Source organism: Danio aesculapii, chromosome 15, assembly GCF_903798145.1.
Source record: "Danio aesculapii chromosome 15, fDanAes4.1, whole genome shotgun sequence".
Classification (NCBI taxonomy): domain Eukaryota; kingdom Metazoa; phylum Chordata; class Actinopteri; order Cypriniformes; family Danionidae; genus Danio; species Danio aesculapii.
This window is the reverse complement of record NC_079449.1, coordinates 10,933,924-10,948,163: the sequence shown is the minus strand read 5'-3', so window position 1 is coordinate 10,948,163 and position 14,240 is coordinate 10,933,924. Positions and strand designations below refer to the sequence as shown.

The 14,240-nt window shown below is 41.1% G+C and overlaps 1 protein-coding gene and 1 long non-coding RNA gene across 2 annotated transcripts in view; both read left to right on the top strand.

Moving 5' to 3' along the window:
- LOC130242060 (Schwann cell myelin protein-like) overlaps window positions 1–14,240 on the top strand; it is a 67,961-nt gene that overhangs the window by 5,298 nt on the left and 48,423 nt on the right. The window contains exons 4-7 of the mRNA XM_056474081.1: window positions 77–364; window positions 465–758; window positions 838–1,131; window positions 1,237–1,348. Coding sequence (XP_056330056.1) covers window positions 77–364; window positions 465–758; window positions 838–1,131; window positions 1,237–1,348 — 988 coding nt within the window. The remainder of the gene's footprint in view (window positions 1–76; window positions 365–464; window positions 759–837; window positions 1,132–1,236; window positions 1,349–14,240) is intronic.
- Window positions 11,533–12,366, top strand: LOC130242448 (uncharacterized). Its single transcript, XR_008838977.1, has 3 exons — window positions 11,533–11,556; window positions 11,671–11,689; window positions 11,818–12,366. It is a non-coding gene; the product is annotated as an uncharacterized LOC130242448 (long non-coding RNA).

Here is a 14,240-nt window from a genome sequence, read left to right as displayed (position 1 = left end):
ATATTCATATTTTATTCACTGCTTATCTGGTTAATCAGAGAGTGTTGTTTAAATGTGTAATTTCTTCTGTTTTTAGCAAGTCCACAGCTACCCAGCATCAGTATTTCTGGAGGAGAGAAGATGGGGGACAAGATCACAGTAACATGTTCAGCTTCCCACACGTGTCCATACAGCAAACCAAACATCATTTTGAATGGTATAGAAGGATCTGACCAAATAAATGATTACTGTAGTTCAGACGGTCAGTGCAGAAGCACTCTGACACGCTCAGGTGTCGTAAAGGCAGAAAACACAACTTTTCAGTGTTCAGTAACACATCATGGTGGCACAACAATGACTGCTAAAAAAATACAAAGTTCAGAATGTGAGTGAACACAAATATGAACCGCTTTGTCAGATGTCACTTATAAATATATAATAAATGTCATGGTTGGACATTTTACAAGATTTAATCTCAATTTCAGGTGTTCATCAAAAAATAACAATTGAGCCTGAAATGGCAGATATCACTGAGGGCATCAAACAGATCTTCACCTGTACCGTCTACCATTCTTGTCAGAAAGAGAATCCAATCATCACATGGAATTACAAGAACATGCAGGTCTCAGAGGGGACAAAAACACTTTCTGTTTTTGATCGAGTCGCCTATTCCAACATAAGCTTTCTGGGTACCACAGAAGACCATGGGAAGAAGCTGACGTGCACTGCAAGAGTTTCTGGAAAAAACGTTGAAGCTTCTGTTGCCCTACGTGTACAATGTGAGTAAATGTAAATCTGAGTTGATGTGGGTTCTGTCAGCCATTTAAATGTGAGACCTTGATTGACAATTTATTTCAGGTGTTCACCGTAACATAACAATTGAGCCGGAAATGGCAGATGTCACTGTGGGTGTCGAACAGAACTTCACTTGTACCGTCCACCATTTCTGTCAGAAAGAGAATCCAACCATCACATGGAACTATGTGAACATGCAGGTCTCAGAAGGGAGACAATCACTTTCTGGTTTTGAACGAGTCGCCTATTCCACCATAACCGTTCTGGGTGCAAAAGAAGACCATGGGAAGAAACTGATCTGCTCTGCAGCATTTTCCAGAGGCAATATCACAGAATCTGTTGTCTTATATTTGCAAAGTGAGTAATCTATCCGTGTCTCATCATATATAGTTTTCTATTGACTATCTTAGTAATAGCACTAATAATGATTAATTCTTTTATTCACTTTCTGTAATGAAACAGACGCGATGCTCACTGTACTGAAGACTACTGGTCTTTACATCCTAACACCCTCACTAGTGTTCCTCCTGGCTTGTGTAATTGCTGGAGTCATCATATGCAAGAGGCGACGCAGGTAACTGTTTGCTTATTTTACTTTAAGACAGCCATTTGTAAACATTTCTGACAGTTGAAGCCCTTAGATACAATTCAGGCTCATTGGAAATGCATGCCCCAGCCTACGTTTTTGACACAGTACTTCAGGTATTTTGTTGCATGTTTTACATAAATCCACTAGAGGACGCTGTCTGCAACCCTAAAAAAATACTGAAATGCCTTTGTTGTATGTATTAGATTCACATTCCTCTATTCACAAGATGAGAAGGCAGGGCTTGTCATGCAGATTACCCAGTGCAGGGGTTCCCAAACTTTTTTAGCCCGTGACCCCAAAAATAACAATGCCAGTGACTCACGACCCCCAAATTCCTGCAGGTGGTTATAAATATACAAACATTGCATACAAAATATTAGGCCTATACAAACACGAGCAAATTGACAACACAAACAAGTGCAACAGTCTAACCACCATATCATTTTTATAGTCATTTATTAATTTGTTTAACCTCAACTAAAGAGACTGGTGGGCACAACGTTTTCAGCACAAGTCTAGTTTTGGTTTAATTTTGGAGACCACCACTTAGAGATCATCCTCGATGTTCAGTTGTGGCCTGTATTTATTTTTAATGTATTTGATCGCCATTAAGGTGTCAAAGTTTAACCTGGAGCTATATAATCAGTCTGCTGCAGCTGACGCTATTCCTGTACAATTCCTGGAATAATTAGTCAAGTCTTATATAACTGGTTTGTTGTGTAGACAAAAAATGTGCAGTACATATTTCTTGAGGAGGTTTATAATACTGACCTTAAAATTATTTGTTTACTATAAACTATAAAAATAAGACTTATTATGACTCCAGAATGATTATTTTTGTTTTATAGGAAATACTGTTAATGGGAGGGCAACTGCATTTGTTAGTTTACAGGTGCGAAAATGTGCCTTGATGTCCTTGAATGTTAAAAATGTATTATCCTACAATACAATAAAGTTACTTGTCAAATAACCCCCCCCCCCCAATATGACTTTACAAACTGTACTGTACATAAACCATATGAACATTTTAATATTGCTATTATTATATCATAATAAATGTAAATAAATATAATCATTGAATACATATAAATTTACACAAATTTGCAGAAGTGTAAACATAGACTCAATGATGGGTTAAAAATCTGCAGAAATCTGCGTGTGCAGATTCCGTGTGGCCCTATTGGTCACATAAGTAAGGGATAATGTACATCTAGACAGTTGTTCTCACATAATAAAGCCTGACAGGCTTATCAGCAGCAACTGTAGCACTGTTAACTGAGTGTTGATGTTGATGTTCATTGGATCTTAAGCAATGCTTATTGAAATATACAGTAGTATGCTATTAATGCTTTCACTCTGGTGGAGCTTTGATCAGTGAAAAACATTGAACAGGAAATAAAGTAGAAAACAAACAAAAGGGAAAACAAGTTAAATAATATTTGTATATATCACTTTGCTTTTCTAACACACAACTGTTCTCAGGTCAAAAGATGCAAGTACAGTGTCAGGAAATAAACCTTTCAAACGAATGTGACGAGGGTATGGATACGAGTTAGAACTCTTTGAATCAAAATAACCGACTACGCCACCCTGGGAGTGACCCAGGGAAATAACTCTATTAGAAAAAGACACACAGGTTCGTTTCCCCTCAAAAAGGCACAGAGGCGTGAGTAATTACAAAAAGTACAAAAATATTTATTTTAATGAAAATGTAAGGTTGTACTCATTTGTTAAAAAGCACATCAAAAACTCCCCCTTCATAAAAGGAAAATAAATAAACAAAAATCAAAAACACACAGGATTGAGGTTCCCACTGACTGGATACAAGCAGACTGACTTTACCCCAGCACACGCACACCACAGTGCACTCGAATTACACTATCAAGCACTCAGTGTCTCACAGCACACGGGAAAGAAGCACCACCACCAGTTGGAAGGACCAGTCATCCACCGAGGAGAAACCTCAATTCCTGAAATAAATCAAAATTAAAGTAAATAAACAGAAAATAACTAACATCAATAAAGGAGTCAATCAGGTTAACAAACCTACTCTATGATCTGGTTGAGACAGCTACAGCTGTGATTACAACATCTCATATACACACACACTCTGAATCAAAACAATTGACTCTCAAAATAATAATAATAATAATAATAATAATAATAATAATAATAATAATAATAATAATAATACAAAAAGAAATCTAAATAACAAAAACCAAATAAATGCTCTGCATAACTAAACGAAAAACAATTTCACTAAACAAAAAGCAGAGCACCAAAAATGTTAACGCAAATCAATACATCCTAAACAAACAAATAAATGAAGGGGAGCACAAAGCAGCACACGGGTCAAAATGGGCAGTCCCCTTTAAACAGCTGTGTTGGTGGCGTCTGTACGATAGCCAATGACACCGGCGTTAGTATTAGCAGCGTGGAATAACAGCAGTAGCACACGCCCAGACGACCTCCAATAACCACGGCAATAGCGAGGAACAAGGGCTAATAAAGTGATTTAGACATTGAGAGAAAAGGGATCAAGAGAGAACAAGGGAGAATCCTAAAGAGAGGCACAAACAAAACTCATTAATATGGTCCTTTAAAATGATAACACTAATCATAAGTGCCTCACTTACCAATGGGTGCACAAAGCGGATGCTTTGAGCACTTGTTGGTCAGGTATACAAATACAGCGAGGTGCAGGACTTAGTATCTCTACTGCATGAAAAACGCAGGTTAAATACTGCCAAATCCCATTACTCAGCCAATTAAAAAAATCACATACCTGCAACAATGAACAGTCGTCCAGCCACTCCAGCCCAGAAAAATGCCACAGCCACAATGCACTATAACAATGCCAAAAGTAACTTAACGTTGGCCCATTCAAGCAAATGAAAAATTATCAGAACGAACACAATGCCTCTACCTGTAGCTGCGAAGACGGACACCCAAACAAAGTGCGTCAGAGTCGGACGTGACGCATCCCAAGGGACAACCAATCAGGCTTTAAAAAAGGCGGTGCTACATGCCGATTGAGTGATGTCAATGTCAATCAGCTGCGCAGCACGAATGAAGTCAATGTCAATCAGCTGCGCAGCACCATCACATTTGGACTGACTCCAATATCAATATCAGCTGCACTACATCACATTCCACCCCCAATTTCTGCAACGTCGCCCCGACGGTGAACCAAACATACAATTGACCTAAGAGTCTAACTCCAAGGGCGGAAGAATGTACCAAACGAGTTACTCACTATACTGGACACAGTCCCTATACCTACAGCTCGTGGAAGGTGGTGCAAGTTAGAGTGCTGACCTGCTGTACTTCTCCCAGTTCTCCTTACCACGGTTTCTGCTGCTCTTACAGGGTCAGCGGGCACAACTTCCGGCTGCAAAGTCCCCACAGTTGCTGGACCCTCAAGTACCTCGTCTACAACCCGAGGGACAGGGGGAACAGCACCCTGTGACCTTGACCTTCCTCTAAGCTCTGGTGTCTCGGGAACTAGAACCAGCAAATCTCCATCACACTCCTCATCCAAAGGCTGCATGCACTCTCCCCTTGCAGGTTCAGGTAGACTAGGAGGCCGATCCTGACCAAGCTGGGCCTTCAGCAAGGATCTGTGAACATGTTTGGTTTTACTCAGATCTGCAACCGGGGCAATGGTATAAACTACCCCACTTTCAGTAGGCGCTTTTAGGATTTGGTAGACCACTGAGCTCCACAGGTCCTGGATTTTACATCTACCTCGCACCCCATGATCGCGAAGGTAAACCAGTTGACCCTCCTTCAGTGGTGCTTCCCTTACCTGGAGATCATGCCGGGCCTTCCGCCGGTCAGCGGCGGCACCCAATCTCTCACGAGCACCTTCAAAAGCGACTTGTAACCGATCTTGCTGTTCTACAATCCACCCATGAACACTGCCGGCTAACGGCTCTCTAACTCTACCTAAGAGGAAATCAATAGGAAGTCTAGGTTCTTGTCCAAACATTAAATAGTAAGGAGATTCCCCAGTTGACTGGTGAGGAGTAGTGTTGTACGCAAAGAGAACCTGAGGGAGACAGCATGGCCAATCACTCTTTTTAGAATATGGAAGGGAACGCAGAAGATCGTGTAACGTTCTATTAAAACGCTCACATTGGCCATTCCCAGCAGGGTGGTATGGAGTTGTATGTGACTTTACGACTCCATACAACCCACAAAGCTGCCGAATAAGAGTAGACTCAAAATTACGACCTTGGTCAGAGTGGATGCGACCTGGCACACCAAATTTACAAAACCACTCAGCCACAAGGACCTGGGCTACAGTCTCGGCTCGCTGGTCTCTAGTAGGTATAGCTAAGGTGTACTTCGTAAATATGTCAGTCATGACCAACACATTTTCGAGGCCAGACCTTGAGGGCTCCAACAAGGTGAACTCGAGAGCTAAAATCTCGTTAGGCCGAGAAGCCATAAGATGTCCCATGTAACTACTGGGAGCTGAGGGGGTGCCTTTAGCACACTGGCACCGCTCACACTCCTGGCACCAGCGTGCAATGTCAGCGAACATACCCGGCCAGTAACATCTCTGGCGAACCAGCTGGGAAGTACGCTCAACCCCCTGATGTCCATGCTGCTGATGCAGCTGGGTCAGGACCTCAGCTTTCATGAGGGCTGGTAGTAACACTTGGAGAACTTCCTCTCCGCCATCCGGGCGCAACACACGCCGATAGAGCACCCCTTCCATTTCAACCAGGCGGCCCCATTGGCGAAGCAAGATGACTGCCAAGCGAGAGAGTTTCTTACGCTCCTCCGAAGTGGGGAGCAACTTGCGCCTCCAAAACACCAACACCTCACCAATGACTGGGTCTGCTACCTGTCGAGCACCCATGTCACTGCCAGAGGGGCAGGGGAAGGCTGTTACCTGATTGACCTGGGTCACCAATCCATCTGGGGCTGTTTGCTGCAACACTACTGGAACAGCCACTCCTGGACACCGGTCTTGTACTTCTCCTGTACCTGAGAAGTTCTGCCGGGACAAAGCGTCTGCGTTACGATTGCTCCTACCCGATCTATACTTTATTTCAAAGTCAAATACGGACAATTGAGCAGCCCAACGATGCTCCATTGCACCTAACTTGGCAGAATTCAGGTAGCTAAGGGGGTTATTATCAGTGAAAACAATACATTTTTGGCCTAACAAATACTCCCTGAACTTTTCAGTCATGGACCACTTGAGTGCCAAAAACTCCAATTTCATTGAGCTATAATTAGATGGATTACGCTCAGTGGGCCTAAGACTGCGGCTGCCATACGCTATTGGACGCACCTTGCCCTGTTGTTCCTGTGAGAGGACTGCCCCCAAGCCTCCCTGACTGGCATCAATCTCTAAAATAAAAGGCAGAGAAAAATCAGCGTAAGCCAACACTGGAGCACTAGTTAACTTCATTTTTAACCCCTCAAAGCTACTCTGACATTCTGCAGACCAAGAAGCCGCAAAGTCATGGGCGTTGCCCTTTCGATGTTTTGGGTTTGCCAGTAGAGCCACCAGCCTATGGAGAGGGGCAGCCAACTTGGAAAACCCCTCCACAAAACGGCGGTAGTAGCTAGCAAATCCCAAAAACGAGCGCAATTCTGTAACACTGGCCGGGCAAGGCCAGTTGGCCACAGCCTCCACTTTACGTGGATCGGTGGAAACACCCTCAGATGAAATAACGTGACCCAAATAATGCACTTCCCTTTGAAAGAAAGCACACTTGGATAATTTGGCCTTTAACCCTTCCCTCTGCAGACGGCTTAGGACAACCTCCATCCGCACCAGATGTTCATCTATAGAAGAGGAAAAGACAACAATATCATCCAAATACAGGAGGAGGGATTGGCACTGTTGATCCCCAAACAACCGTTCCATCAATCGTTGGAAGGTGCTTGGGGCATTACACAGCCCAAACGCCATCCTATTCCACTCAAAAAGACCAAAAGGGGTACAGAAGGCAGTCTTAGGCTTATCCTTCTCAGTTACAGGCACCTGATTATACCCACTGGCTAGGTCCATGGTGGAAAACCAACAGGCCCCAGCCAGCGAGTCCAAAGTTTCCTCAATACGTGGTAGAGGGAATGCATCCTTTCTGGTCTTCGCATTCAAACGACGGTAGTCTACGCACATGCGCAGACCACCGTCCTTTTTCTTAACCAGAACAATGGGCGAGGCATAAGGACTGCAACTTTCTCTAATGACCTGGGTCTCTAACAGTTGGTTAATATGTGCCTTTACCACCTCATACTCAGACGGAGGGATGCGCCTGAACCGCTGCCGGACAGGGATATCGTCTAACAAGGGTATATCGTGAGATATCAGGTTTGTACAACCCAAATCACCATCGTGACTGGAAAACACTGGCAAATACTTAAACAGCAATGCCCTAACCTTACCTTGTTCTACTTCAGGCAGTATTGACAGGTCTAAGGTAGCTATTTGCTCCTGCACAGAGGGAGAAGGCTGTGCACTTACCTCAGCTGCAACCATGTTTACCTCTACGACCTCTGGGGGTAATGTAACCACATTAACCTTACTTACAACGCCCACAATAGTTCTGGCATACAACAGCACATCTATAGTGCCCACGTTAACTATAGGCACATAAACAGTACCACCATCCATCTTTAGGAGCGCAGGAGAGGCCAGCAAACCTGCAGGGAGACCTGAAATTGGAGGTTCAAACAGTACGGCATTACCCGAATACTGCACCGAACAAGTAGTGGCAACAAATTTTACAGTGCCACCTGGGATGCGACACGCCCGACGTCCACGCACCCTGACTTGTCCCTCTGCATTTGTAACTGGCTGAACTTCAGCTTGGTGACAATTTTGTAAGGCCTGAATGATAAAACTGGGGGCCTGTGATACTGCCGGTAAATCAAAAAGGCCTGTACCATGCTGGCCGAATAACTCCTGGTAGCAGCGGCTTAAAACATTCATACCCACTACACCAGGTGTTTGTGCACACATGCCACCAGGAGGATCCTTAACAACCAGCACTCCACAGTCTGAAACTACTCGCCCACAAAGCTCTATGTCTAATTCCAAATAACCAATATAAGGAATTGAAAGACCATTTGCAGCTCGAAGCTGTAACCAATGACATGATCTAAGCTGTTCTTGACCCCAAAGCCCAAAATTAGTCATGAAACAACTTTCAGTAATGGTGGACACCATGGAGCCAGTGTCCACCAAACAAGGGACCTGAACCCCACCCATAGATACAACGAGCTTTGGACAAGTAGACATTAAACACGGCATAAAATCATTAGAGCCTACCCTTTTCCCAACCAAGTTATGGCCCTGTAACTTGGTGGGAACTAGTTTTCCGACGGCTGGCTGGAGGACGACTGTTCACGTCTTGTTACAGCAGAATCAATATAGGCTGATGGTGCACGGACTGGTATCCGCTCGCCATCACAATTTCTAGCGAAATGGCCTGGCTGACGACATCTCCTGCAAATAACAGGATTGACTTTATGTGGCGGCAATTTAGACGAACAATTCTGAAGCAGAGTCATACTTTGAGCCAATTGATTCAATTGCTGTTGCTGCTTCAGCAACATGTCCCGCAATTCAGTCATTTCAGACTTTGCCCCACTACTAACGCTCCGATTCCCCTGCACCCCATACTGAATACCGTACGCTGATGGAACAGACTGACTTCGGCCCCGCGCTCCCCCAGGCATGCCCTCTCTTTCCCACCGAAGTGCTTCACCACGTGCGTCAACCAATGTGGCAGTAGGTTGACGGCGCACAAACTGCTTAAGTTCACGACGAAGGGTGCAATCATTAACATTTTCCACAAACTGATCTCTCAGTAAAGTTTCTGCATTAGGCATGCCATGAGGTGACTGACCTTTAACCTTTTCCAGAAGGCTCATAAGGGCCAAGGAAAACTCCACCAGAGTCTCCCCCTCCTGCTGTCTTCTGGAAAAGAATGACTCCTGAAGAGCTACATAGGACTTAGTACAGCCATATAAATCGCGTAATACCTGAATCACTCGCTTTGGATCCTCCCTTTCACTCTGTGGCCTATAACGAATTTCCTCTCTTGCCTCTCCCTCCAGGTGATCAAACAAGAAAAATGCCTGATCAGCTGAAGACAAATGGCGAAGACGCATGCAAGCCTCTGCTTCTTCCACCCACTCATTGATGTCAACTCCTGACCGCCCACTGAATTTTGGACATCTACGGTCTCGAGGAACGAAAACAAATCGTTCGGTTGATGAGGGACCAGCATCAATGAGTGGAGGATCTGAAACAGGAATAGAAATGTTAGATGGTCCCGGCACTGCAGCTGGCACCTGCTCTTGCCGTAGTCGCTCATTATCAGCTTTTAATTGAGTTACCAACTCCCTTAACTCACGTAATTCGTCTTCCATCGCTACAACCACGAACTAAAACGTACACGTGAAAAAATTAACTTGTATTGACCCACCAGAGGGGACTGCCGCAATCCAGTTCCTACAGAAATGAAAAAAATACAACCCACGTCTCTGCACACAATAAGAGGGGAATCCTGCCGACTACGCCAGAATGTGACGAGGGTATGGATACGAGTTAGAACTCTTTGAATCAAAATAACCGACTACGCCACCCTGGGAGTGACCCAGGGAAATAACTCTATTAGAAAAAGACACACAGGTTCGTTTCCCCTCAAAAAGGCACAGAGGCGTGAGTAATTACAAAAAGTACAAAAATATTTATTTTAATGAAAATGTAAGGTTGTACTCATTTGTTAAAAAGCACATCAAAAACTCCCCCTTCATAAAAGGAAAATAAATAAACAAAAATCAAAAACACACAGGATTGAGGTTCCCACTGACTGGATACAAGCAGACTGACTTTACCCCAGCACACGCACACCACAGTGCACTCGAATTACACTATCAAGCACTCAGTGTCTCACAGCACACGGGAAAGAAGCACCACCACCAGTTGGAAGGACCAGTCATCCACCGAGGAGAAACCTCAATTCCTGAAATAAATCAAAATTAAAGTAAATAAACAGAAAATAACTAACATCAATAAAGGAGTCAATCAGGTTAACAAACCTACTCTATGATCTGGTTGAGACAGCTACAGCTGTGATTACAACATCTCATATACACACACACTCTGAATCAAAACAATTGACTCTCAAAATAATAATAATAATAATAATAATAATAATAATAATAATAATAATAATAATACAAAAAGAAATCTAAATAACAAAAACCAAATAAATGCTCTGCATAACTAAACGAAAAACAATTTCACTAAACAAAAAGCAGAGCACCAAAAATGTTAACGCAAATCAATACATCCTAAACAAACAAATAAATGAAGGGGAGCACAAAGCAGCACACGGGTCAAAATGGGCAGTCCCCTTTAAACAGCTGTGTTGGTGGCGTCTGTACGATAGCCAATGACACCGGCGTTAGTATTAGCAGCGTGGAATAACAGCAGTAGCACACGCCCAGACGACCTCCAATAACCACGGCAATAGCGAGGAACAAGGGCTAATAAAGTGATTTAGACATTGAGAGAAAAGGGATCAAGAGAGAACAAGGGAGAATCCTAAAGAGAGGCACAAACAAAACTCATTAATATGGTCCTTTAAAATGATAACACTAATCATAAGTGCCTCACTTACCAATGGGTGCACAAAGCGGATGCTTTGAGCACTTGTTGGTCAGGTATACAAATACAGCGAGGTGCAGGACTTAGTATCTCTACTGCATGAAAAACGCAGGTTAAATACTGCCAAATCCCATTACTCAGCCAATTAAAAAATCACATACCTGCAACAATGAACAGTCGTCCAGCCACTCCAGCCCAGAAAAATGCCACAGCCACAATGCACTATAACAATGCCAAAAGTAACTTAACGTTGGCCCATTCAAGCAAATGAAAAATTATCAGAACGAACACAATGCCTCTACCTGTAGCTGCGAAGACGGACACCCAAACAAAGTGCGTCAGAGTCGGACGTGACGCATCCCAAGGGACAACCAATCAGGCTTTAAAAAAGGCGGTGCTACATGCCGATTGAGTGATGTCAATGTCAATCAGCTGCGCAGCACGAATGAAGTCAATGTCAATCAGCTGCGCAGCACCATCACATTTGGACTGACTCCAATATCAATATCAGCTGCACTACATCACATTCTATGCCGTCACCAAAAAGGTACAGTATAGCTATTTAACACATTCCAGGCAAAATGTTCAGAAAATAATGAAAGATATTACTTGTGTAAGTGCAATAAACAAAACAATTTTATATTTCCCCCATGCATCTCAGTGAGACAAAATCCATGTCTGTGAGTATTATTATTTTGTATCAGTATTATTTTTAACAGTATTGCACTTCTGAAATCATACTCCAGCTCTGAACTAAATTTGTTTTGTGAATGTTGCCTAACAGCTTTTCTTGAAATATTTAACTTAGGGTAATGATTATCAAGCTGTATACAACAACACGGACGACCCCGACATCTATACCAATGTCTGATCAAAATTCAAGACATCAGAACGAAGAAAAATGTGCGTATGAAGCAATTTTAAACTGCTTACCATTGTTACACTTTATTCATGAAAAAAAAAAAATTCTTTCATGCATATTAACTATCTCATTTAAGCTTCAAACACAGTAAACATATTTTACAGGCTAACAATTTTTATTATTAATTTTTTAAATATTTACTCTTAAATCAAAAAAATTGTTGAATCCTATTGTAATTGTGTTATTGTATGTCATGTAGCGTTTGTGAGTTACTGGTTGCCTTTTGTTCATTTATTCACTTATTTTTCTTTATTTTGTTTTCTGTCGGATTTCCAGATCCTGCTTTTAATTTAGGCTCAATTAGGATGTTTAGCAATAAAACCTGTTGTGGTGATGAGCTGACTGTTGTTATTATATGAACTTTTAGGGACCTTCTCGAAAATGAGATGATTCATCTCAAGGGGCTATCCTATTTAATAAATAAATTAAAATTATAGCTGCTTACTTTTATTCTATATTTTATTTTGTAATTTCTCAAATTGTAAAATTGTACTTTACTTCTTTCACTTTTAATTAACTTTAATTTGTCTTAACAATAATGCATTTTCATAAAGTTTTACATTAAATGTATCCTACTAGTCAAATATGTATTTATATTATTTATATATTTTATATATATATATATATATTTATATAGTATTTATATATATTACGTATGTTAGTTGGTGGTTCATTCCGCTGTGGCCTCCTCTGATATAGAGACTAAGCCAAAGGAAGGAAGGAAATGCATGTTTAAGTACGTTTATGTGGTTTCAAGTACACCGAAGCACATATTTTAAGTGAACCTGTGTTGCTTAGATGTGAAGATGTTGGTTTTTGGTAGGGCCAGAATAAATTTTTAGGGGTTTTCCACACTGTTTTAGATGTGATATGTAAATTGCCCCATAAAGAGTTAAACTCCACTCCTCACAGTGCCATCACTAGCTCTTCTGAGTGCATTGTGTCTGACATTGCAAGTCTGAAATATGCAGTCTCAACTTGCAAATCCATGTCTGCATCTAGATACTATTGCGATATAGTACAAGTTGTGCAGGGGTGCGTTTCTGAAAACCCTCGTTAGCCAGCTAAGCTCGCAAGTTCCGTTGTTACACACATAGTTCGTTGATTTGGCGTTTCTCAAATCCATCGTTCCAAAAAACATTCGAAAACTGCTTCGCAAACTTGTATACTTGCAACTACACCTCTAGAGCTGTAGTTAGAAGCATAGTTCCTGGCTGTGTTCTATTCCCAGTTATCCCCCCTATACCCTATTAATTTAGAACATTCTAACATTTAGACTTGGAATCATTAAAAAAAAAAAGCTTTAAAGTCATCTCTTTTAGCTGTAATTTGCTTTCAAAGTATTTTTACAGTTCAGTTTTAGCGATCTTCATGTTTACAATTGCGCTCCCTTTGTAGTGCACTTTGAAAACATTTATGCCATTTTGGACACAGCCGTGGCTCATGATGAAAGCTAGGTGACCTATTATTCAAAAGCAGAATTTGTTACATCTCCAAAGCTTGTGAAAACAAAACAAAAAACCTAGCATACGTAAATCGTTTAAATTAATAGTAGGTTATTTATTAAGTATCTACTGTATATATGTTGGTTAGAATATATGTTGGTTAGAATATTTCTGCAGTGGTTTGCATGTGTCAAATTGTAAAGGTAGACTTTTCAAAATAAAAAATAAATAAATCATATCCTACAAAATAATAATAATAATCATCATTTCAATTATTATCATCATTAATATTATTATTAAAGTATGATTTTTTTCATTTCCTGATAAATAATAAATATTAAATTTCATTTCTTGAATCACCTCATTTATTTATATGATTTATATATGACTTTAGAATATGTGTTAGCTTTTGTAAGTGATTTTATGTTTTAAAATAGAATATGTAATGTTCTCAATAATATTTGTAAAGGCAACACAATCTCACAGCAATTCGTACCTTTTTGATTTAGTGGCTAATTCGTATAAATTCGTACGATCAAATTTGTACAATTTAGTACGATTTGCTCATCATCATATGGCAGTTGGGTTCCTTTTTAAAACCTCCTTTTTAAAATCACACAATTTTGCACCACTGAACTCGTATGAATTCATATGCATTAGCCACTAAACTGACAAAATGTAAAATACTTACGTTTTCTCGTGAGATCAGGCTTATAAAGGAAACACAGGCCCTATATGTGCCATTTACAAATATTTCAATTAATATGGAAAACGAGCGCATGTTTTTACTAAGACTAATATTGGATTATTTTATTTTATGCCTATGCGTGTAAAACAATATCATTTGCACAAAGAAGTTATGGG